Source organism: Chelon labrosus (assembly GCF_963514085.1).
Source record: "Chelon labrosus genome assembly, chromosome: 14".
In the NCBI taxonomy this organism is placed as follows: domain Eukaryota; kingdom Metazoa; phylum Chordata; class Actinopteri; order Mugiliformes; family Mugilidae; genus Chelon; species Chelon labrosus.
This window is the reverse complement of record NC_140347.1, coordinates 27,942,407-27,967,897: the sequence shown is the minus strand read 5'-3', so window position 1 is coordinate 27,967,897 and position 25,491 is coordinate 27,942,407. Positions and strand designations below refer to the sequence as shown.

General features: G+C 41.0%; 3 protein-coding genes across 7 annotated transcripts; 1 reads left to right on the top strand and 2 right to left on the bottom strand.

Annotated features, from left to right (window-relative positions):
- Positions 1-1,622: 1,622 nt before the first annotated feature.
- fam167ab (family with sequence similarity 167 member Ab) lies at positions 1,623-7,494 on the bottom strand. Its single transcript, XM_084560569.1, has 3 exons — positions 7,368-7,494; positions 3,693-4,182; positions 1,623-2,997 (listed from the first exon to the last, which is right to left on the bottom strand). Exons 2-3 carry the CDS (start codon positions 4,050-4,052, stop codon positions 2,734-2,736), a joined length of 624 nt encoding a protein of 207 aa, XP_084416695.1. The 5' UTR covers positions 4,053-4,182; positions 7,368-7,494; the 3' UTR covers positions 1,623-2,733.
- Positions 7,495-7,619: 125 nt separating this feature from the next.
- Positions 7,620-14,481, bottom strand: lca5 (lebercilin LCA5). 5 transcript variants are annotated; one of them, XM_084560564.1, is made up of 10 exons: positions 14,246-14,481; positions 13,516-13,761; positions 11,958-12,367; positions 11,494-11,723; positions 11,011-11,316; positions 10,742-10,879; positions 10,529-10,640; positions 10,006-10,142; positions 9,705-9,918; positions 7,620-9,590 (listed from the first exon to the last, which is right to left on the bottom strand). In XM_084560564.1, the coding sequence occupies exons 3-10, from the start codon at positions 12,343-12,345 to the stop codon at positions 8,710-8,712; spliced, it is 2,406 nt and encodes an 801-aa protein (XP_084416690.1). In that variant the 5' UTR covers positions 12,346-12,367; positions 13,516-13,761; positions 14,246-14,481; the 3' UTR covers positions 7,620-8,709. The 5 variants fall into 5 exon arrangements, with proteins under 5 accessions (XP_084416690.1, XP_084416693.1, XP_084416692.1 ...); XM_084560567.1 differs by having other exon boundaries at positions 9,726-9,918; positions 13,516-14,481; XM_084560566.1 differs by having other exon boundaries at positions 9,705-9,915; positions 13,516-14,481.
- Positions 14,482-15,401: 920 nt separating this feature from the next.
- sh3bgrl2 (SH3 domain binding glutamate-rich protein like 2) lies at positions 15,402-23,419 on the top strand. The gene is made up of 4 exons (XM_084560570.1): positions 15,402-15,651; positions 19,050-19,235; positions 20,007-20,087; positions 21,869-23,419. Exons 1-4 carry the CDS (start codon positions 15,607-15,609, stop codon positions 21,881-21,883), a joined length of 327 nt encoding a protein of 108 aa, XP_084416696.1. The 5' UTR covers positions 15,402-15,606; the 3' UTR covers positions 21,884-23,419.
- Positions 23,420-25,491: the final 2,072 nt, after the last annotated feature.

The window sequence follows — 25,491 nt, the reverse complement described above, 5'->3', positions numbered from 1 at the left end:
ATGCTTCAGCTGCAGATGTAGTGCCCGATTTCATGCCTGTCAAGTAGATAGTGTCTGATTTTGTCATGCAAATGAGAGGGTTTAGGCGTGAAATTAATAAAAATGGATAACTCCAGAGACAGCTGCTCGGCAGAACCGGAATCCAACAAGCTGTAACAAACTATTTTTTTTATTTTTTATTTTGTCTGCAGTATTTAATTGCCCTGGCCAAAAAGAAAAAAGTCAAATGGTACTACAGAAAAAAATTAAACCCCCTTAGTCGTGATCAGCTTGTTAGGAAACGCGTCTAACAGCCTCTCTGGCAGCCTCTCACTCAAACAGACTTGTGTTTTTCAGCAGCAATAAGCCCAAATAAAGCCGGAGCTCATGCATGAAAATCTCGGGCTCAGCAGAAGTCATTCATAACATGCCACTTCTTCAGGCCCTTCCAGATGGAGGGGGACGCAGGGATCAGCGAACGGGGTACACCGACTCGCACATGCGGAAACTCATGACCCCGCGCTCCTGTCTTCACACGTACCCAAATCTGCTCAGGCGCAGTGAGCACAGATGACAGATATTTGAACAAGCCATTAGAGAAACAACAATAGAGAGGCTCATTGAAGAAAGAAGTTTGTGTAGTAGCTTAAATAATTTAATATTTTACGTGAAGTACTTGATTTTCTGGACATTTAGGAAAATGGCCTGTGGCCACTTTGAGAGCTGTCTGTTAACACAAACACCACTTTGTTTTATGGACAAAAAGACATGCATGCTAGGTTAACTGGGTGTTCTTGATTGGACGTGAGTGTGAATGGTTGTCTGTCTCTCTGTGTTGGCCCCATGATAGATGGGAGGTCTATTCAGGGTGTACGCTGCCTCTCACACAGTGACAGCTGGGATAGAATAATAGATGGATGGATTATTATATACAGTATGTTAGCTACACTGTTGAGATTTAGAGGTGCTTGTATAGACAGACAGGTCAACTGTTTCCTCATCCATCTTGAACTTAAGCTAACTAGATGCTGGCTGCATAATAGCTAATGTACTGTACTGGACACATGTCTTTCCTGATTTTGAAAATATTCTAGTTGTCTCCTGTGAAAGTCTGCTTTCATAAAACATTTGTGCACAAACACACTTACTGCAGGATATCATGTTCCGATCTTGAATGGTGTTTATACAGCCTAAAGTTTAAACAGTCGTGTAAAGATCATCTTACCTCCATTAAAATGGGAGCTCTGGGCTGTATCTAGGCATCTATTCAGGAGCGCGCTGTCAGAACAGGCTGTGAAAAAGAAAAAATGAGGAAGGGGGCTAGTTTGTGGCATATTTGGCAATGACAACCATAATCCCCCCTTAAACCTATGAAGGTCCTGCAGTGCATTAACAATACTCCTTCTGTCTACCATGTGGCAGATTGTGCTAGTTTGAATGTGGGGGATATTCTGTGTCTGTGAATTGGCTTCCCCAGAACCTGAGGTCTGTAATACTTTAACAGAACTTTAATACACGCTATACTGGTGAAAGACTCCTTCGTGTTCTGTGTTCGAGTGAGCGTTCTTACAGGAGAACATTCAAGGAGCCATTGGAAATATTTTGTTGTGGCGGCAGTGAATTATGAGGCTGAGAAGCTCCAATTTCTTTACGGATCATTTATTTCCAATACATCTGTAAAAGCACACTAGTACCAACATCCTGTTTTAACAAACACATTTGAAGGTATGTTCCAGGTGATTACAGGCTTAATACCACAACATGAAGCTGGCACGGCAGTTGTTTTTTTTTTGCCAGGTGGCATTGTGCAACTGGGACAGCACTAGATGAGACAAAGGCCCGGCATTGTGTTGGTCCAGAGGGCTAATCGTATAAAGCTGGAACAATCTGTGCAGGAGTAGACGCTAATGTTGGTTCTCATTGTGGTTTTAAGAGGTAATCTGTTCTTTCTGTACCTTTGTTGCAAACTAATTCAATTAAAGATGTGTTTGAGAGATTTAAATCTGTGATTGTGTACTGTAGTGTATCTGGACTCTCAAACTCATTCTCCTAGTGCGTAGCCTGTGCATTGGACTGTACTTGAATCATGCTTTATTTCAAAAGCAAACCCCCTAAACCCAATTTATTGTTAAGAAAAGGTTTCTTCCAACAAAATATCCACTTATAACCGCACTGCCAACATAACAAGAAGGGTCATAACAAGATCCACATAATCATGTCTGCCTGACTGTCACTAAAAGCAGAAAACAGAGGTCTGCACGGAGTAAAAATAGATTTAAATAGTCAATCCGTGCTTGATAAATAGTTGCTTGAATCCAGAGAAGCGTATAGAAATACATAATGGAGTCAGTGATGATAAAATCAGATTAAAAAAGTGGACACAAATATGTACTCTGCTTCAAGTCATGATGATCTAAAGGTCTATAATCTAATGCAGTTTTAAGACAAGAAGGTTGCTGTTTATAGCTGCCATGTGTCCTTTAAAGGCAAAAAACACTATCTATGGACTTACTAGGGTCGTCTTTGTAATTACTATGCATTACCTAAACCTCTCACTTTGATTATAGGGACTGTAAATCAGTGTGTTTATGCTCACAACAATGTGGTGCACAAAGGACTTCACCACTACATGATATATGGCTGTGGCGCTGCACTAGAGCAAGGTTAGTATTACAGAGGCAGCTCTGTATACAGTGGTTTTCTTTTGTGTGTGTGTTTTTTTTTTTTTGTTTGCTCGTATCGGCATCATTGCAACTAGCAGAGCGAGAAGCGGCGAGAGTTAATGTTCATCTTGGTGACGCCGATGAGCCTCAGCGGGGCCGAGAGGCCGAGGCCAGGGGTGACGGGGCATTCGCACAGCAGGTCAGACAGCTCGTCCCGTTCCTCGAGGCCGAAGGTGGCGTCGTTGAGCATCCGGCGGTGCAGGTGGCACGTCTGCTCGATCTTCAGCTTGTTGATGTCGCTCCGGAGCCGCATGAGCTGCCTCGCCAGCTGCTGGTCCTGCAGGCGCATGTCCGCCTGCGAAAGAGGAGACGGAAAAACGACGGAGTAGAAAGACTGGAAACTGGTAAAATAATTGACACATCCTTTCAGCCTTTATGTTAAGCTGAGCTGAGTGTCTGTGTGCTCTAGCTTTTTTAACACACACCGGACAGTGGGATTTCATGAAATATCAAACTATTCCAAAAAGCACACTTTTCTTTTATAGACAGCATCCTCTAAAGTGATATAGTTATAGTTGATAAGGTCTAAACTGACTGGAGGAGGACTAAACCCCAAAAAGTAAACTCGCAGAGGGGCATCCACAAACAATTTTCTCAGCATTCTCTCTTAGTTTTGGTCTGCTGTCTTTGTGTAAATGTTTGCGGCCACCTGCTGCGTGAGTCTGCTCCCTTCAGTGCCTCTTTGTGCGCTCGGCCCAAGCTTACGAACCGCGGCTGAATGTGCAGAGTAACTGAGCTGAGTGGAAATGATTAGACTTTCAGAAACTGTGCGCAACAAATGCCAGATTCTATTTGCCGAGTCACAATCAACGTCGCTCACTAATGCGAGCAGGGCTCTTCTGGCTGGTAAATGAACACTGTGTGCTTTGTTCAATTGTAATTAGTTAAGTAGCATGAAGTGTTTGAATCTCACACAATGTTTTCTGCAGCCAAAACTCATTTGCATGAAAATGAATGAGACATGTGTAATATAAGGAACCTAAGGCTCACCAGTTCTCTTCTGAGCCAAGTGAGAGCCTCGTCGATGTTTTTGAATCCCTTCAGTACACCTGATGACATCTTGCACTGGATCACCTCTGAGCTGGCTACAGTCTTTCTGGGCGTGACTAGCTTCCCTTCAGGCTCCGCTTGAATTGGATCTTTTCCAGATCCCGGCTCTCCGAAATGCTCTGCCTCCAGCCGGGCTTTCCACTCATGGTAAGAAGGCCTCCTGGTCTCCAGTCTTAACTTCTCCGTCAAGGCCTTCAAGGTGGTCAGATGGTCGTCTGCAGGCACTTCTACACCTTCCTCACAGTCTCCTTCACTCGCCCTGTCCACCACAATCTGTGGCGCTGAGTGTGCGTACATCATTAATCTTCTGAATAGAAAATGTAAAGGTAGATGGTCCTCATTGGCGGCCTTCCAACATGCACTTTCCTCTTAGTGCTCTGTCTGCCTTCAGAGATTTATTTTATGGATCATTGCCAGCTGATCTGTTGGCCTGTAGGGGAGAACAGACATGGGATATGAGTTTGGCAACAATCTTCAAAACTGATGTGAGTTTTGACAATATTGTGTAGGTCTCCCTTGTGGTGACTCATCAGAGAATGGACATGGGCCTTCTGAGGATGTCCTGTGGTGTCTGGCAACATTAAGGGGAGGGGCCTCTGTGGATCATCCCACAGATACTTGATTAGTTTGGGATCTAGTGAATTTGGAGGGTCAATGATATTTACTTCTTCTGTCAGTGGTCATAATGTTGTGGCTGATCGGTGTATCACATATTAAAGGATCAGTGCACCGAGGGAGGACACCTCCAGGATTTTCATGTGAGGGAAACAAATTGTTTCCATAGCAACAACACAGACACTGTAAATGAATCAGCAACTTTCCACCTCACGTCCATGGGACTCATTACCTGCAGTCTCAGACCAAAACTAGTAAGTGGGACACAGTGGCTGGTAGTCTTTTACAGAAATAATTCTATTTTCATCTAAAACAGACAGTCTGTAGTCTGTATTACTACTGTCTCGGAAGTTACTTTAATGGATCTTGAACACGAGAATATTTAACGACTACCCATTAGCCATGACGTTTACACAAAAACACTCTTTAACTGTGTGCATTTTGTTCCCAGGCAGCAATTTACAATTAAGTGCAAGAGTCTAATGTGTTGGGAATGTGCTTACAGTGACATGTTAGCATGTTTAGCAGGTATTTAGCATCTTAATTTAGCTTGTTAGCACGCTATAATTTGCTACCACATGTGTGACAGAAGGTATAGTCATTAGTTTTGCAAGTTTCTAGTCTAAAACAACAGTGCTGCCCAAATTAAAATATTTAAATGATGGAAATGAAAGTCTGTAGCAAATTTTAATGGTAATTCATTCAATAATTAGCAAGAAATTTAGCTTAAAACACAAATGTCCCTGTCGCTGATTAAGTATGCACAGGGGATCAGCAGAGTAGTTTGGATATATCCACTTTGAAACCATCACCATCTGTACCTTTTCTTCCCAATCCATCTGAGATATTTTACATGGCAAAGGGTGGCACAACAACAAAAAAACTGTCACTGAAGAGATATTTCAAACTGGAGGACAGTTGTAGACAAGCCAACATTGTTGCTCACATTACACCCAAACTAAAAGCCACCACCACTACTTGAATTTGACAAACATAAGTTTGTAGAGTTAAAAAAAAAAAAAAACTCCATTGAAAATTCTGCTTAGGAAATAATGTCACAAACTAGATGGTTAAAACACACACACTGGTAAGAAGGGCAGCAGAAGCCGACTTTCTGCTCAGTGTCTTCTTACAAGGTCTTTAAGCATTCAGTAAGTGGTTAGTGCTCAGTTATTCCATAATGGGCACAGCAGATCAGCAGTGAAGGCACTGCCCTTGTATCTAATGATAGGGCTTGGCTGTTTTGCAAAATGGACCTCTGACTGTGCAGAGTGGCTGACTTATGAATGCCTGGGAATAGATCCTGTCTTTATTCTCTGCAGGAATCAATGTGTCTCTGGAGGCCACACTGTTACAGGAGAGCCTTAAAGCAGGATGCATTTCAAAGAATTTGTAAAGAGCATGTGAGGAAGTGATTTAGACTATGAATAAGGAGTGCAAGGCTAGAGGATTTAAAGGATGCGGAAAAGTGCATGCACGCAAATGTTATTTAACGAGCTGGGATCACAATTGCGAAGGAATGAAAGGTTTTTAATCGAAGCGGCACAAACCCCAAACCATCATCTTAATGGCTGATCTGGTGAACGCAGACACTTCTGAATAGACAAACAGGAACCCTGCCTCTTAAGGAAGCCTCCTGAATATATGCAGCCTGTATATGAAACCTCTATTAAATCTTAGTACAAGAACACCATCTGTCCCCGTTAGCCAACTGACTTTACAATCACCAATCACATTCCTCTGGTTTCAAACTCCACTTGCCATGCCAGTGAAAATTTATTTTGTGGTGCTGGACTCTGAGAGGCCAAAACCTCGTCTGGCTGAACAGCTTATTGGAAGTCTGGCTCATCTGGAAGATGTGCATGTCATGTCTACATAACAAACAGGACCGCAGGCTAGCTACAGGCTTTACTGTAAGATCCTGTAATCTATAGCATAACCTGCCCCCCCTCACCCCCACCTCCTTTCAGAGGTTTTGAGTTCCAGAGCCAGTGAGAGCATTATAGAAATCATCCAGTCTCATGTGAACACAAAAGATATTGGATTCTTTGGTTGTGGCAACAGAAGCTTAATTACACAGTGTACCAGCTTTTAGTAATCATAAATATGGATACACCTATATAAAAAGTTTTTTTTTTACTCTGAAATGTGTCACATTGGGTTTTAGTGGCATTTCATAGGTTGTAATTTTCAAAATAAAGGCACAAAGGTTTTTATTTTATTTTTTATTTTTTTATATGACAAACCCCTGCTGTTCTAACCTGGTGTGTGGATGTTTTTATCCACTGTAATTACACCCTGTCTTCAATAAAACACAGATCCCAAAGTAGGTTAAAGAGGCATTGATAGGGCAATATAACCTGAAATGTTATGATCACATTGTTGTGTGGGATATGCATATGACACTTAAGAGTAAACTATCAAGTCAAAGACCAAACTAAGGAAGACAAAAGATTTTCGGTCATAGCTAAACTAAACTCAGCCAATACATTAGTGCTTTATTTTCTTTTCTAACTATTCACAACATGACCTTATTCAATTCAGTTCAAATGAGCTTATTTGCATAAAGTAGACACAATAGACACAAATAGACACAAAAATAGACACAAAAACAGCACACACAGTACAGCATTCCCAAATAATTTGTGTTTCATGCATTATTTTTAAAACGTTTTAAAATGTACAAAAAAATTATTATATTAGTATAAAGTTGTGTTCAAGTTGATAATTTCAGATACAACTTTTTAATTTTTATTTTTTGCATTTACATTTTTAAGATTTAGGCGAAGAATTATCCCACTTAGTGTTTCCACACGGAAAAATAAAAGAATAAATAAAAAAATCTTTAAAAAATAATAGCCACATTAACGCTATGTTGCTCCCGATAACGCAGGACGCGCGCGGATAAACCGAGCAATGTTGCGTACATGTGAGCACGTTCCCGCTGCGTGCTGGCAAGTGACACACTACCGGTATCACCTGAACACTAAGCTCGTTTACCTTTCAACAGTCCCCCAGCCGCGGTCCAACTCGCCATCCTGAATCCTGCCAGCCACGTCAGGTGAGGAGAGTCGCCACCAGCCGCCGCGTCCCTCTCTGACATTATCCCCCTCTCTGCTCTGCGGTCCACTTGTTTTTGAGCACAGAGCTACCGGAGACGGGGGTGGGGGGAGCGGGGAGGTTGCGTCAGGTTGTGGTTGCTTGGAGACGTCCCAGGAATCCCGAGCAGACTTCCCGCCGCACGAATATGGCAACAGCGTCACTGTGGTACAAGCGTTTATTTTCATTCGGCAAAAATACGACAAATACACTTTTCTTTTTTTCTTCCAACAACCGAACAAGTACAAAAGGTGAAAAATTCACAACACGAATACAAACTATCACAAATCTATTCAAAGATTCAAAGACATGGCTTGCTAACAATAAATACAAAAAGCATCTTCACAAAAAAATGTAGTATAAAGCATAAATATCTAATATAAATTTTACAGTTTACTGATTAAGAGTGTTGTAAAAGTGTAGTGATTTTTCAAAATGTATGTAACAAATAAATAAAATAAGTCTGTTCATTTCAATACAGCCTGCAGATTCTCCTGCAGCCTTTGTTTTGGTGCCGATTGTCTTTAAGCAGATAGTGCTACCTTCACTTGAGGCATATTAGTGCAAGAGACAAGTGAGCTGGTGTTTAGGGAGATTCGTACTATTTCACATAATTTCTATAAACTGCAGGGCATTAACATTTGTCGTCCACTGACTTTTTGTGATACATTCAATATAATAATCGTTTGACTTAAACCTGCAGGAAAAAAGGAGACTTAAGACGTTTTAATATAATCCACCGGATATTCCATGAGTACTCTATGCAAAGTGATTGTCATCTTTAGTTAGACGTGTGGCATGAACTCTAAAATACTAATAAGAGCCATACAGGATATTTTTTTTTCCAAATAAAAGAAGAATCACACAACAAGCACAAACTATGCAAAATCTGGCAAAGCGTTCAAATGTGAAATCCGGCATTACTATTGCGGAAACCGACTGTATTCCTTGTGTTTTGTATGCATTTGGTCCGTGCTTTACAAGAAAAACTGGACCGTGACCAGACAAACCTCTTCAAATGTAGTCACAGAGACCACCATATTTCTCATTCATCTGTCCACACAGGCACCTGAATGGTTGAAAATCACATTCAGTCACAAGTTTCTTATGTGATGACATAAATGATTTCACTGCTCATACAGTCTTACAGTACTTCCGATATGTTCCAGAGATTTCATATTTTTATTTGGGATTCTACAACGTTCACTCAGTTTTTGTTTCACTACCTCCAGTCTAAACTATGTTATAAAGTGAGCTCTTCTATGTCGTCATCAAATGAGGCGATGGCACGGTAGGCGGGTCGGCTGTCTGCGACATGCATGGTGTTTATGGAGGATGCTGGAGGAGTGGAAGACCCTGAGCTGAAGCTGAGCAGTCCTTCCCTTGAACGCACTCCGTTGGTGGCTGGAGGACTATTGAGGACCTCCATTTTATTTGAGGGACTCGCACTGTCACCAGCAGGCGCAGCCTGGGCACCAAACAGCTGCTGCATGAGACTAGACTTCTTGTCCTTCCCAACTTCTTTTTCCGTCTCCCTGTCCACTCCCCTGAGATTGAAAATGCCTATTGCTTCTAATGCCGAGTCCCTGTCCTCCCTGGGTGGAGGTGGAGGGAAACCAGGGGAAGCTCGGGAAGCTGAATGTCCAAACGAAGGCGCGTAGCCTCCAAATGCCAAGTCATCACTGGAGATTTGGGTGCGCAGTGCTCTCCTCCCTATTGCCCCTGTTACAGCTCCACCATCTATGCCGGCTCTCCTCCTTCCACCTTCTCTACTTCCTGCAGGCAAGCTTCTTGACTCCTCTGAGTCTGTGATAATAGAAGCGTTACGGTTCCTCTGTTCAGGAGGACGAGGAGAAGTATGGTCAGTGGTTCCCTTTCTGGCCTCAGAAGGACTCGACTGAAACACGTAGTCTTGGCTTTGGCCATCTATTTCGCGCATCTTAGCCAGCAGCAGCTCTTTTTTACGACGTGCTTCCTCTGCGTCCTGCTCAGTGACCAGTGTTTCGTGGTTCCACTTCTCAACCTCTTCCTGTACGTGACCACGCTTCCAGTAGTGGTCTCCCTCTTTCTGGTTTGACATGAAACTTGTTCTCTTTCTGTCTTCTTCTTTTTCTTTCTCCAAACCTGTGAACATAGTGTGTGCCACATTTCAGTAAGTCTTGACAGTTGTTTTCACAGGTATTGTATATATTTTTTTTTTTATATGTGAAAGAGATATTACATATAAACACTCATTACTTGTCTTTGGCTTGTCTTTACCATCTCTTAGCGTCTTTGCCTTCTCTTCGAGAACATTCAGCTCCTGACTGAGTTGCTGTTTTTCCTCTTTCTCCTGGATCTTCTCCTTCACCAACTCCTTCTCCCTGTCTTTTTCTTTCTCTCTCCTTTTCTGTTCTTCCTGGTTTTGAGGCCTGTCTTGTGTCTCTGCCTGTCTGTCAACTCTGTCCAGCTGCTGTTGACATAAGTTTATAGTCAGAAAGAAGTGTAAGAGGTGAATGACAACAAATAAGAGTGGTAGAAGAAGGTGTGGATGCTTTACCTTAAGTGTTAGGTAGTCATCAGGTGCCTGTTCACTGTACTCATTGGATTCAGTGATGGCAGGGGGCGGTGTGGGGAAATCCAGACTTAACATCCTGTCTTCAGTTTGTACTGCCTTGGTGTTGCTCCTAATGGCGACTGTACGTGAAACAAAAGAATACATTAGAGTGCTAATCCTATTCCTAACATCCCTTTACACAGAGTACTGTGTAAATGGATGTTAGGAATACAGTATTTATGGGCATCTGTGTTTGTCATTTTTTTGTTCTAGTTGTCAGACAATAGAATATATTATCACTTTTAATAGCAACGCATAAGGAAGCTTTGACTAAAAGAAATAAAATTACTACAGAAAACCAGAATGTTTAAGAACGTCCTGACGAACACCAAATTCTAATTTCTTTACTTCTACATGTCCCATAATTACAGGAACAAACATATGCTACATGGACTCGCGAGGAATATCCATAAACTCAATTATAAATGTACTAATAAGCTTTAACAACCAGCGGTTAAGATCTTACCATTTCGCTTTGTGCCTTGTCCACTTTGTGCACTGTCCGTATCTTTTCTCAGAGAGGATTTCACCATGCGGTTAGCGTAAATGTTCTTAGTATCGAGCTCTCTCTCCTTCTCCTGATAAGAAATTAGCAAAAATGGACATGGAAACAATGGCCAACATGCCGTTACAAGATTAGTTACAGTTGTTGTTCAAGTCTATTGTTGTGTGTACGGACCTTTAGTTTATTGGTCAGTCGTTCCAGCTCCTCCTGCAGAGTCCTGATTTCCTCCTGGGCAGTGACAGTCTTCTTCTTCTCTGAAACCAGCTGCCTCTGGTAACTGCTGTTGGTCAGCTCCATGCTACGCTCAAGTTCCTTCAAACACACACATACACAAGCTGTTCTCAGATGGCACTCTACTTCCTTAAGCTTTTCTGCATTTTGTAAAATGACAGAACACTCTGTGTTACCGAGCTTCATTACAACAAAAATAATGATAAATGCACCTTAATCTTACGCTCTGCCTCTTGGGCTCGTGTCTTCTCCTCCTCTAGCCTGCGGGTAAGTTCATCTCTGGCTGCTAGCTCTCGTTGGTCAACCAATTTCCTCAGCCGTGCAATGGTCCCTTGACTCCTTTGCAGCTGTTCCTCATTGTCCTTCAGACGGCGCTCAGCTGCCCGTTCCCTCTCTTGCGTCCGCCTGAGTCGCTCACGCAACACATGGATATCGTTGGAGTGACGTGACAGTAGCTGGGAAATCTCGCTCTCTGTGTCATCGTAGCGCTGCAGGGCTTTCTCTTGACGCACCTGAAGCTGCAGCAAAAATTATTTTTTAACTTGCAGTTGACGACGAGAAGGAAACTTAAGGTTGGGGCTAGGGATTCTTTACTTGGGTTGTGTTTTTTTAAACAATGAAACATCAGCAATGCACTCTGACTCTGATGTATACCTTTAATGGCCTCAAAACCCAAACTGAAGAGTCAGGAATACCTGTCTGAGAATTCGATTCTCCTTCTGCAGTTCATCAGTGCGTTGTTGCAGTTCAGCAAGAGCATTACGTAGTTCATTGATCTTTAGGAGGCGGGCTGAAAGCATCCGCTTCGTCACCATGTCCAGGTCTTTAGGTGGCGTGGACTCCTGGCTTTGTGAACGCACTCCCCTGCGATGCTGCTGGGTCAGAGGTTGGCCACCTGGTCGCACACCCCGGCGCCCCACACCACCTGCAAGGGTAATGAAATAAACATCACACAGAAACATTTAAAAGGTAATGAAAGCACTTACTTTTATAGGCCATTATTGAAGCTAAACAAAATCAATAGTATCTGTGACAGAATCTGCTCATAAAAATCTTCTTTCTACAGAAACCACTGTGATAAAATCTGCCTTACACTGCCATCACCAGGACAGTAAAGGAATTTTAACCGGTAAGGTTTAGGGTTAGTTACTTTACATACCCATCTTGTAGAGAGGGCTGCAGGAAGTCTTCTTTGCCCGTACCCCTCTTTGTGGAGAAGGGGAAGGAGTCCGGGATCGGGAGTATGGCGAAATTGAGCGCTCTGAAGGGGATTCATTGTCAAAATCTTCAGAGTAAAAGGACCTGTTACTTTTCCTTCCCTCTCCGTCTGATATCTGGTCCCGATCTGGATCCGAATGCCAGGTCCTGGTTTTTGATCTACTCTCGATGCAGCCCTCTTTTTCATCCTCACCGTGGATCTTGTCCCGGACTTTCTTTTTGTGTTTCTGCACGGATGACGTCCGAGAATCTTTCTTTGTACTCTGCAGTGACTGGCGACTTCGATCCCGGTTGTCTTCATATGGGTCAGTCATGTTTTCAGATTCCATGTTGTTATTTTAAAAGTGTGTGCTGCTGATTTGAAATGACACAAACTTTGAATTACAATTTAGCATCAACAAAGGCTTACCTGTACAGAATGCACTTCACCTGCAGACTTATAGTAAAATCAGCTGACCTCCACATTTTTAATGGGGAAACCAAGAGAACGAAATTCCCCCAAAACTATTATAAGAAGCTAGGGCAACTGGTTTCTCTCAGGTTTTCCATATTATGTGTCTCGGTCACTAAGCGACAACACACATGAGGTGGAATTTTCCATGAGACTGAATGAAGTATGATATCTCTATTACACGCCACTGCTTCTACTAAACAAATACTACACTGCCCCCGTCTGCTCTGGTGACTTACTGGAAAGACATTACTTCTAGTTGCAGTTACATCGAGTATGTCTATTCTCATGATTTAGAAAAAACAGGAGAAAATTTAAAATAACAAGAGGTAAGGTGATCCGTTTTAGGTAGATAAGTACTACATATTTAATATATAAGGCCTAAAGCCTATTCTGTATTTATCTAGTGTTTTCTTGTGTTGAATTTCTACTTGCTACAGTATTGGGGACAGAAATCCTCCGACTGAGATCAAACAACCTTCATAAGCTGGAAGAATACACATGTGATTCAAAAATAATGCTGTGAAGGCAGGAAGAACCTAAAGGTCAAGATATCATCTGGTCTCCTCATCAGCCCAGACAATAGCGCAATCACTTGATAGCCAAGTAACTACGGCAACACCAGCAGCCGGAGCAACATCACCGTCAGTGGGAAAGAGCATCATTGTAGGTCAAGCAGGGCAGAACGGTCCCATATCTGAGTGCACACGTACTTTTAACATTGTTCAACAGTGTTTTTTTTTTTTTTGTTTAATTATATAATCTTTATAGGATTGTTTTCTACTCTATAATCACCTGCAACATATACTCACCCAAATAAATATACTCTAGATAGATTCTTTATTCAAATAAAACCTTTTGATGATAAAAGAAAAACTGATCCTCCATGATAACCAAATGATAAATTGTAATCATGTGAAGTGCTATTTTGTCCTCATTGTGATATAACAAACAACGTGAAAAAATGACCTCCTCTATTGTAACTTAACACAAAATCCTGTTTGGAGAGAAAATTTCCTAAATAATATGATGTAAATGTGCGACTCACCGCATACATCATATCCAGTCGCTTCTGTCGTCTTCATCCACTTCGTGGAAAGTTGTCAATACATCTAACAGTCTCCATGATCCTGAGAAAATCTCTTCAGTCGATCTCAAGCACTGCAGTAAAAACAAATATGTACAAAAACATATGCTGTCTTGCTGCAGCGGTAGTGGCCTGCTCCGTGTCACACGAACTGATTGGATTAAGGTAGGCCGTCTGCTGTTGACATGTGCATTGTTGTCAGGCTGCCTGTAAGTGGCAACAAAATGTAGCACTTATCTGAGAGCACAACTCAGCGGGCCTTTTGCTCGTTCACGTAATATATGTACAATATTAAATTCATGAACACGAGAAAAGAAAACAATGGAAAAGGCAGTTCAGCGTATTAATATTAGCAAGTCTGCCCGAACAGCTCAGAGTTGTGAGGAGTGACAGCTAGCTACTCACTGCTAGCATAGCAACAGCAAACTACTATCAACAGGTGGGCTGTGTGTTATCGTTCGGGGTCTAATTGCACCAACTCGTCCATGTCCCCGCATCAAAGCATCCTGTTGATGTCCTTTGATTTCCGCTATAGTGTATAGCAAATACTAGGTGTTCGTTCAGTCTCGATCGGCTAATGTTAGCTCCACAGCTTCACTACCAAGCTAGCATGAACTTAAGCTAACGTTATATATAAGAAGACCCGTTTTGGTAATAAACTGTCACATCTATTGTTTTAAAACTCGCTTACCTGTAACCATCCACAACAAAAATAAAACAGCGTAAGCAGAAAGTAGAGCTGGTAGTCAGGGTTGCCCTGGTACCATTTCCTTCAGTCCACGCCTTGAGGTTTGCTTCACTGTAGCCGCTGACGCCGTACCATGGCAACCGCAGCATTCCCTGCAATACCCGTCTCTTACCAGAATGGCGCTGTTGGACGTGTTGGTGATATACATTTTCCAAATTTAAAGACAATACTGCTTACTCTTCATGTAGGAATACAAACAAAAACAAGCTAATTAAAAACTAAACACTTTACACCGCAGCATTTCAACTGTATTGACACAAAATTATTAAAAATTAAAAATAATAATAAAAAAATTCAAAAATCTATAATATGGTGCTTAAGTTTTATGGATAATATCTGTTGGGAGAAAATATATTAGAAGACAAATCAAAATATGTGGAAACAAAAAGGCACAACTAAACCACGACATTCACCAGGACAGGATATCATCTCATTCTGTATAAAAATAGAAACATTTTAAATACTTTTAATTTGTATTTGGAGGGTATAAAGATACTCTTCGCCTAGTTGCGAATTAATAAATGACAAGTTTTTGTCAGTTTCATACTAGCACTTTACAAATAACAGAATAATACACAAACAGATTGAGGCATACTTAATTAATAATTCACTGACACTGACAAACTGGGCAAAAGAAAACTACTAGAGGAGGACTTTATGTCAATTTTTCAAAGCAGCTACCAAAAATAAGCAAGGGAGGATACTGTGTCCTAAACAAATCAGAGGCCGGAAGTACAGTCCCTTTCAAAATAAACACTTGACGCTAAAATATAAGTTCTAAGTGACATCAAACGATAAAGAAAGTTCCTCATATCAGCTTAATTGTTTTAAAAATATATATTTGAAATGAAGTTCATACTTTGTTTAGCCCTACGCATATTGATTTATTTTGTTGTTCTTTAACCTGTATTAGTTTTGATATATTTTCCCCCCACTATTTTACAAAATGAAAAACAGAATTCACATGTTCTTAATTGCAGTGTGTCTGTAGCGTCGTGGCGTTTGACTGTGTGGTTATTTTATTTTCAAGTCATAGCGGAAGTTCGGTGTTTTGAGTGGCGTTTGTTGCGTCTGTGCAATCGAGTCACTGAGCGCCACAGCCGGGAGGAAGCCTCACGCTGTACTATTATCATGGCTCACTTTAAATACTGGAAACGCGTGCGTCCTCTCATTTAAAGCTCACGGTCTATTTTATCCGTTCTTGGCGTAAAAAAAACCCAACAACAAACAAAATAAATAAACGTGGCCCGCCGCCAGCAGACGGAAATTGTTTGCCGACTGCCTGTCATTAATTTGGGATTAAAATGGTCATCAAGGTTTACATCGCCTCCTCCACTGGGTCTCTCGCGGTGAGTGTTTGCAAATATGTCGTGTAACTTGTTGACAGGTACAGCTTTTTAAAAAAATGTAGACACACACACACACACAAAAAAAACCTGTGTAAATCTTAATGCTGGCTTATCAGCTGAATGCAATTATGTAATCGTATTAAACACAAGCAGTGAAATAAACAGGCATCTTTCAGACAGATGAGAAAGCTACATGCATATTTATGAAGTCTTTTCAAATAGCACTGTTTGCGTTATCACAGATGATATACACAGCCTGGCTTGTATATTTTGTACAACTTCTCCCTCTAGGAAGTGAAGGGGTGGACAAAATAACAGGAACACCTTATTGTGTATTAACAAATCCAGTAATAAGATGCACAGACAGCATTTAGATCACATGTTATGTATAGGACTTTATATTGAACACACATCAGAGTGAGGTTTCTCAACAAAATGACTGAGGTCTTTTACGTTCAATGCATCTTGTCTTTTATAACTGGAGTGACCTTTTTGTCACATATGCTAAATATTGGTGAATCCCCTGGCTGCAGGAACAATGTTCTTCTATCCAGGAGATTGTTCCTACAAGTGAACAGCAGTCTAAACTCTAATTTATGTCAGTACATTTGATTAGAAGCCAGATTTGCTGTTGGTCTTGGTTAGTGCTGAAATTAATATTTGACAACCGTGTGAAAGTTTTTCACTCGACAATAAATTAAAAAATATCAGTCAGCACTATAATGGATAATGTAAAGAGTACCATCAGGGCACAGGCACATGCCTCAGAGAAACAAACCCAGCTGATAGTATGAGTGTGAGCAGAAAAATCCTCAAACAACACTCCTCCACAAATTCTTATAGAATTAGGTAATGGCACAAATGAGTAATATATTTATTTTATCAGGGGAGCACAATCTTTGAGCGTTTACAGAGGAGTTATTTTTAACCATGACACATACATTCATAACGCACAGACACTCTCTGTCTCCCACCACACACAAGTACAGTTCATGCTCGAATTGGTCCACCATTTGGGTCAGTTAGCGTAGAGCTCATGTGAGCGTAATTCACTCTGAAGGCTTTTGAATTCAGTTACAAGTGATTGAATAAAGAAGAAAAGTGAGACTGGACGCCGCAGCTGATTTATTTTTTTCTTTTTCTGGGGCGAGATGTGTGCACGTCAAAGGGAGAGGAGTGTGCAGTTACATGTGAGCAGAAAAAGGAAAAGGAGTTATCAAAGACAATAGCGTGCCCCCATGAAAAATGAGCAGTGTAACCACAGCAGATTACTGGGGCAGAAGTTATCAGCACAGAATGGATGGGAGGTAAATTAGGTTACAACCCACTCTTGAGTAAATAGATGCTGAGTCTCATCAGATATACTGTGTATTCTGCTATTCATGCTCAAAACGTAGGTTTTAATAAATGGAAAAATGTTTTTTTTGGGGGGGGGGGGGGGGGGGGGGGGTAATGTGAAGGGGAAAACTGATGTAAGACTGTATATTCCTCTATCTCTCTCTGAGTTCGTGACTAAAGGATTAGTTCTCTCTTAACCTTGAGCTAATCCCCGACATTTCTCCTAAACAGTGCATCATATACTGTAATATTGGTGTTTGCATGCCTTAATTTCCACATGCACACACATACACAAAATCTGAACTCATCCATCCCCCTGACACACACTTTCTCTCACAGGGGGCACCTCGTTCATTATTTAGAGGCATGCTGCCTGCCTTTCACCTCAGAGGACGACCATATCATCTGTACTGTTCACCAGCGCCGTGACATCCAGTGCGAGCTGCTAAACAGTGTTTTTAAATGGAGGATTAACCTCCATCCAGAACAAAACAGCTTGTTTGTCTCTTTAAAGACAGTCATTTACCTACTTGTGCGCTTCAGGCCCCCAGATAAAGCTGTTTTTATGTACACGCAAAGAGAAGCTTACAGTCTTGTTTGGGTCTATAGCTGTCTGGAACAATTGCTTACTGTCTTTAGGCTACAACAATAGCATCATTGTGGCTCCCAGTGTCCCTTAAATAATATCCACATCCCTGTTTATTTACACATAAGCTACATTTGCACAACTTTACTGCATCAAGGATAGAATTCCTAGGAAATTTTGTTGTGTTACGGACTAGAAAATTGTTTTTATGTGTGTTCACATTGTATTGCTCCCACTAGTTTTAATTATTCACCCTTTTGTGATGTTAATGAGTGCTTAGTAGAATTTGTGTCACCGTGGTAGATTACATGGCGATAAAAATGGAGACAAAACACGACAAATGAATGAACAAAGTGAAACAGAATCCACATTCACATTTTTTAAATAATTCAGGCTAGGAAGGATGAATCAAAATGGTTTAACAATCCTTTAAAGTTGAGAAAACAACAAACACCAAGAGTTAAAGGGTTAAGTAAGACATTTTGTGTGTCTCTGTGTCTAATGTGTGTTTACGATCCAGTGTGGGAGTTTTCTAAAATTACGCCCGGATCTCTCTTTCCCACAAAAATTCACAAACACTGGCATGCAGCCTAGGTCACACACAGTGTCCCAGGGTGGATAGGTCCGTTCTGTGGGGAGCCGCTGTGCCATCCGTCCCAGACTGCAGTTGGAAAAATCTGTTCCGTGATCTCAAGACAGCTGGCTAATAAAAATGTTTTCATGAAGAATTATTGATCAACTCCTTGGAACAAATATCACAGTCACAGTGGTATGTTTAGGAAATAGGCCGAGTGCATCCCAAGAGTAGGAAGTCAAGTCTACACAGTAGATTAAATGTTCTAATTTAATCACTTGTAGAAATGGAATGATAACTAAAGTAAATGGTTGGTTAATTAATAAATAATTCTCCCTAACTGCAGCCTATATATAACCTCCTCCTGTAATTTAATGTAAAATAAGATTCAAGGCATACAGTAGAAAGGGATGTTGGCTCTCTCATTTCAAACCTAAGCCCTTCCACTAATCAATAATCCCTCTTAAATGTACTTATTACCCACAGTGTCAATGTGCATTTAGTGCATTCAGGACACTCCATGCAAGTATGTGTGTGCGAGTGGGAGAGAAAACCCTGCCAGGTTTCTCTGACGGGTGTCAGTTTACCAGTTGTCATTGCAGAAGTGTATTAGAAACCCAACTGCTGGGCCAAGTTCACAGAGACAAACACAGTACAGGGTCAGACTGCACAACGTACAACAGTTTGCATTGTTGTTTGATGCAGCATAAATAAAAATCAACTGAATGCAATATTAGATTACACCATGGTGTTATATGTGCCAAAAAGTAGTGTGTCACGGTCGCTTCTCTTTCATGAATTATTTTAAACATTTTTTTTTTCTCCCCCACTACTAATTTTCCAACCTTCCTCCACCCACTTTTTTTTTTTTTTAAATATATTTATTTTCCGACCTTCCAGATAAAGAAGCATCAGCAGGCAGTGGTGGGCTTTCTGGAGGCCAATCGGATCACCTTCCAGGAAGTAGACATTACCATGATGGAGGAACAGAGGCTCTGGATGTACCGCAACATCCCCAGGGATAAGCAGCCAGAGAAGGGCAAGCCACTGCCTCCGCAGATCTTCAACGAGGATCGCTACTGTGGTGTATGACTGATATCAATTTATAATATTCAGAATTACTGCCGTTCCATTAGGTAGCTCTGCTGTATGTGCACGGTTTAGTTCCAAAAGAGATATAGAATCAAAAGTGGGCGTGGTTTAGCAAATATGGTGCACTATAGAGCTGGAGAGAACTGTTAGTCCCCTTGTCTAGCATCTTTACCACATTATTACTGCAGATCAGAAAGGGAGAAATTAATAAATTGTACATTAGCTAGATTGAAAAGTCTCCCCCAGTTGAGATTAAAACGTATATTTGCTCCATACTATTGCTCTGCTAACTATCACAACCTCTAAGATAACATCCAGTGTTGTTTTATATGCTGGACAGAGCAAATCACAGTCACAGACCTGGAAAACGCATTTTAATGTGACTTATTTGCATATTGATAATTGTGAATACCAAAGTTTGCTACACTAATAGTTGACATGAAGTAAAATTAGTCTTTGCTTCCTGTGATGGTGAATGAATTCGATGAGCTAGAGCATCCCAGTTCATGTCCTGCACTGAGGTTGTGCGCTGCTCTGTAATCCTGTCGTAATCCAGTTTCACGGTTGGGGCAGATTATATGGTCTGCCTGCCGTCACTCTCCCTGGCCAAGGTAATCCAGCATCACACTGCAGTGTCATGGTCACAGAGTTATATTAGAAGCTGCATGGTGAAGGTCTGTTTGGCAGTGATGTTGACAACCATATTTGAAACTTGTAGAGATTATGTAACACCTCACATCCTCATTTATTTTCTTCCTCCCCCAGGACTACGAGGACTTCTTCCAGTCAAAGGAGAACAACACTGTGTTTGCATTCCTTGGGCTCAGTTCCCAGCCCTCTGTGAAAGTAAGTAAGTGAACGTATTATTTCCACAGAAACACGCTGGGGTCTGTGGTGTAGTGTAAATCAAACATCCGATGTGGTTTGTAAACTTCCTCGAACACGCGACTGTCTTCACAGTGCTTGGTCAGCAGCTCTAGTTTCTACAAGCTGTGACTTATTGCTATTTTTTATGCATGTCAGCTTTTTTGGAAGAAAGTTCATTAAAAACATCAAATCCCATTTAGCTAGATTCAGTGGCCTTTTGCCATCAGTGTACACAGCAAATACCAAGATATCAACTCTCTACTAAAGATTATCTTCCCATTTCTATGATCATAGTCCCAACCAGCTAAACAGTTTTAGAGCTTAAGCCCCATCCACACATAAAGTAATTTGCTCCTTAACGATCACTTTGAGGCCACCAGTTGTTAGTGGATGTTTCAACCTCCAGTTGCCTAGGAAACCCACTTGTAAATTTCCAAAGTGAAACAACAACATTTCTAGCATCTAGATGGAAGCAAATAAAACACTCCAAGCCTCCTATCAACATGATGAATTCCTTGCAGTAAACATTTGGGGAACTCTGTGCTGAATCAAGTTCAGTTTAACTTACTATCCACCCACTTCTTGTGGACAAAAGCTTTTTCTCACCTATCCTTCCTTCAACTTGGCAGATTCAATTTGCATTACATGATCTCCTGTCACCACATCTCTGCCTCCTGTATGTCTGCTCCTTAAGTCCCGTCCACATGTAAAACGATTCAATGTTGCCCATCACTTTGTAGCAATCACTCCAGGCTCTGGTTGCTTAGGTAGCCACATTATATATTTCCCGCCCCACATTTTTTTGAGTGAAGTAAGCAGAATATGCAACATTACTAGTGTGGGCTTCAACTTTGCTTTAGTTCAGCCGAGCACATTCAAAGCTGTAAGGTATAGTTTACATCTAGCTCTCTATGCCGGTCAGATGAAAATACTATTAACCATCCAGGTCCAATTGATCCTCTAAGCACTATTGCCATGGTGATTTTATTTGTTTGTGTACTTTCGTATATTACTATAATGTTTTGAGAATCTCGTCCCTGAGACTGAAAACTACACATTAGATCCTTCTCTGTGTCCAGAGCTAACTAACCCACGTAATGCACTTTAGCTCATATATGTATATATACACACAGAGAATGCAGATGATTTCAGAAATGTGGTGGCGCCAGGGGCTAAATGCACTTATGCAATTTGGATTGATTGGAGACTACAGTGACGAGCTGCTCTTGGATTTTGACATAGATGAAGTAGGAGGAAGGAAAGATGTACATGGTGTTTCATACTGTATGTCGGCCTCAACTCAGCTCAACTTGGTAACTGCCCACTTATCATCACCAAAACTGCTGAATTTAATGACATTACATTAAATCTGACAAACTGCTATACACAAGTTTTCATTTTGACAGAATCCAAATTTGCAGCAAGTATTTGGTGATTCAATTGTCAAATATCAAAGGGGCCTCTTTCCAAGCATTACTAAAGATTATTTATTGGATTTTCCCCTGGTCACATCCTTTTCTGTCCCTCCTCTAGACGTTCATTGGATAACTCAGTTACAAGTGATTTGATTACACCGGCAGGATAATGTAGCATCATTCAGTCTGGAAGCGCTCCAGACTCTTCATGTTTAGTCGGGGCCATCTGGCCGTCTATAATATTTGGTATACCAGATTAAGACAGGGCACATGTTTGAATTTATAAATCACAAATACAGTAAATAGACAAATACATGGCTAACATTTGTGCATTTTGTTTTCCAGGATTCAGAGTCATAGATCAGGCTTCTGATACGTGTCGGAAAACGCCAGCATTTTGCCAAACTGGTTTCTTCTGATATGACCTCTCCTGACTTTAACACCTCCTTAAACAACATTCCACCATCAGTCGGTCTCCAAGAAGCGTCTGACTCTCCAGAAGCCACAGACGAAGGGGATTAACTTTGTGTGTCCTTTTTATGCTTATAACACTGTGACAGCAAACACTGTTTCAAGACATAGTAGCATAAATTCCACACATATTTGAAAGCCGTGTAGCAGCTCTGGCTTCAGATTAGTACCCTCGGTTATATCCAAATGCAGTTGGTGGTGGAAGAATTGATCGGGTGCAGTATAAGTCACACAAATACACACTTGAATGTGTGTGCATGCCTTACTGAGCGTGTCTGTCGCAGTCAGCAGCTGTTAATGAAGGCTGTGTTGAAGTGAAGTGGACGAGGGAGGGAGCACAGCTTGAAACGACACAAGGGCTTTGCCATTTTGCCTGACTGTGAGAGTGTGTGTATGTATGTGTGGCAGATGAGACCAAATAGAAAACACCTGTAGCCACTTAGCCACCAAGAAAACACAACTTGCTCTTTTATAATTCCACTGCCAAACTATAGTTGGATTAAACAATAAATCCAATGTTATTCTGGTTTTTTTTCTTCTATTATTTTTAGCACACATATCATAAAATGACTAAAAGTGGTAGATTTGGCTGTTTATGGCCTCACTACTGTTTATATAAAAAGTCTATACATCTCTGTTAAAACAGGAGGTTTTTGTGATGTAAAAAATAGTGCCAATGTGACACCAACCCAGTTTTTACAGTAACTGCATAAGTGCACATCCCTGAACTAATACTGACTTATGATTCCACTACAGCTGTCAGTCTGTTTGGAAAACAGTCTATCTGCAAAAACTTTGAGGGCTTCACCAGTGCACAAGCCTCTTCCGGTAGACTGACTGGTACTTTAAGCTATTCATGATTCCCTTCACTTCAACTCTGCCAGTCCAACGAAAGATAAGCATCTCCAAATTAGGATGCTGTGACCACCATCTTCAACACATTTCTCCACCTAGTAATAGTAGTTTTGCAAAGTTTTAGCCAGGCATGGATATGTTTTTCATCAGCACAAACATATGTCTTTCCATTCTGCCCCATAGCCCAAACAGATGAAGATTATAGATATTGTTGTCACCAGTCTTCTCTACCCTCCCCCGATTATTCTTTCATGCTTTGTTTTCTTCCACAAAAGCTCTGATATGATCTTATTTGATATTTTTTACATCACAAAAAAACCTGCTGTTTTAACAGGTGTGTGTAGATGTTTCTATGGCATTCAGTTCCACTCAGATTTTATTACACATCATTAAAACAGAAGCAAATACTGCCTATGTATGGTCCATATTAATCAGTGGAATAATGCATGTGTATGTGAGATGGTCTCAAAATAATTTACTGGTTTCTTTATAAAGTAGTAGTAATTTGTGCAATAATTTGGCACACGGCTCATTGTTCTGAATAAAAATGGAATACCATGTTACACAGGACTAATCACACTTGTGTTTTCATGGGATTTGTTGGCATCATGATCACCAGATTTATCCTGTAATCGCAACCCGCTCTAAACAAAGCATGGTTACTGTTATCTGGGTCACATGAGCTGGATGGGTATAATTCATATAATTACTCCATGTTTCATCTGGCAGAGAATCTAAAAGATAGAGTAATACTCAGATAATCAAATAGCAAAGCTCCAAACCTCTGTGTTGGTAGCCAGTGACTGTTCTCTTCTCCAAACACAACACTAAGCACTTTCTCTATATGACTCCCCTATTAAATTAACATGGATGGGTGCTTGGCTAAACCAACCCTCAATATTTACACATGAAGCACACGCACACAAACAGATGCACACTTGCAAGCCACTTTCCCCTAAATGTTGTGCCATTGTATGAAAGTAAATTTCATTTTCACACGTATAAAGTGAAGTTGGATAATGTATTTGTGTCAGAGATAATGCTGTCAACATTCCTGTTCCTGCTGATTTGTCTCCTCAGTTTATTGTCAGATCATCAGAATGTTTGTTAACTGACAAAATGAGTAAATGTATGTGATGTTAGGCCTCTATGCCTGTGGTTAATTGTGTTTTTTTGTATTTAATGGCACATTACTGTATGGGTCATTTTGCACAACAAAGCAGATTATACTGTTTTCTCTTCCGTCTCTCTTCTGTATTTTTTTTGGATATGTGCATATTATTCTTTTTTTGAGAACAAAATGGCATCTTAATTATTTGTGTTTTAAAAGTCAAGTCAGGTCACATTTTGACAAACAGTAGGCACTGGAGTGTTGAAGAACACTACAATTGACAGCTACAGATAAATGTTGGAAATCCCATTTCCAAAGACTGTTGCTGATGTGGTGTCATGTAGGCCATTCATATCTGGGTTAACTCAGCAGAGGGACATCATGTTTGTATATCTGTTGTGCAGTCTATCCATCTGTTATCTATTACACAGAGAGGCAAACAACCACTCACACTCACATGCACATCTACAAATAATTTAGAATCCCCAGTTAACCTGACACGAATGTCTTTGTACTAACCAACACGAATGCAGTCAAATCAGGCAACACATTGGCAACACAACGGCTCTGAAAAAAAGGGTGTCTTCAAGCTCTGAAGCTAATAGGGAATGGCTAATCAGATTAATAAATTATGTGTTTATGTGGGAACAGCAGTGGCAGCTAGTGGACAAATGAGGAATGATAGAACAGTGCAAACCCTTGGATTTCTCTCATGAGCTTCATGATGTGGTCACCTGAAATGGTTTTCACTTCACAGATGTGCCTTGTCAGGGTTCATATGTGGAATTTCTTGGCTTCTTAATGGGGTTGGGACCATCAGTTGTGCTGTACAGAAGTCAGGTTGGTACACAGCTGACAGCCCTATTTGACAACTGCTAGAATTCAGTTTGGCAAGAACCAATCAAGAAATGACAGTCCATCATTACTTTAAGAACTGAAGGTCAGTCAGTCTGGAAAATTGCAAACACTTTGTGTTCCTAAGTGCAGTTGCAAAAACCATCAAGCACCATGACGAAACTGGCTCACATGAGGACCACCCCAGGAAAGGAAGACCAAGAGTCACCTCTGCTGCTGAGGATAAGTTCATCTGAGTCACCAGCCTCAGAAATCTCAAGTTAACAGCACCTCAGATTAGAGCCCAGATCAATGCCACACAGAGTTCTAGTAGCAGACACATCTCTACATCAGCTGTTAGAGGAGACTGCACCAATCAGGCCTTTATGGTCAAATAGCTGCTAGAAAACCACTACTGAGGAAAAACAAGCAGAAGAGATTTGTTTGGACCAAGAAACACAAGGAATGGACATCAGACCAGTGGAAATCTGTACTTTGGTCTGGTGAGTCCAAATTTGAGATCTTTGGTTCCAACACCGTGTCTTTGTGTGACGCAGAAAAGGTGAACGGATGGTCTCCACATGCATGGTTCCAACTGTGAAGCATGGAGGGGGAAGTGTGATGGTGTTGGGGTGCTTTGCTGGTAACACTTTGATTTATTCAAAACTGAAGGCACACTGAACCAGCATGGCTACCA

Coding starts and splice junctions, on each gene's coding strand:
- fam167ab (XM_084560569.1), bottom strand. CDS start 4,052: ATGATGTACGCACACTCAGCGCCACAGATTGTGGTGGACAGGGCGAGT. Junction 2,998..3,692: donor CTTGGCTCAGAAGAGAACTG/GTGAGCCTTAGG, acceptor CCTCTTTCGCAG/GCGGACATGCGCCTGCAGGA.
- lca5 (XM_084560564.1), bottom strand. CDS start 12,345: ATGGAATCTGAAAACATGACTGACCCATATGAAGACAACCGGGATCGA. Junction 11,317..11,493: donor AGAATCGAATTCTCAGACAG/GTATTCCTGACT, acceptor TTTTTGCTGCAG/CTTCAGGTGCGTCAAGAGAA. Junction 9,591..9,704: donor TAAAGACAAGCCAAAGACAA/GTAATGAGTGTT, acceptor CTATGTTCACAG/GTTTGGAGAAAGAAAAAGAA.
- sh3bgrl2 (XM_084560570.1), top strand. CDS start 15,607: ATGGTCATCAAGGTTTACATCGCCTCCTCCACTGGGTCTCTCGCG. Junction 15,652..19,049: donor CCTCCACTGGGTCTCTCGCG/GTGAGTGTTTGC, acceptor CCGACCTTCCAG/ATAAAGAAGCATCAGCAGGC. Junction 19,236..20,006: donor ACGAGGATCGCTACTGTGGT/GTATGACTGATA, acceptor TTCCTCCCCCAG/GACTACGAGGACTTCTTCCA.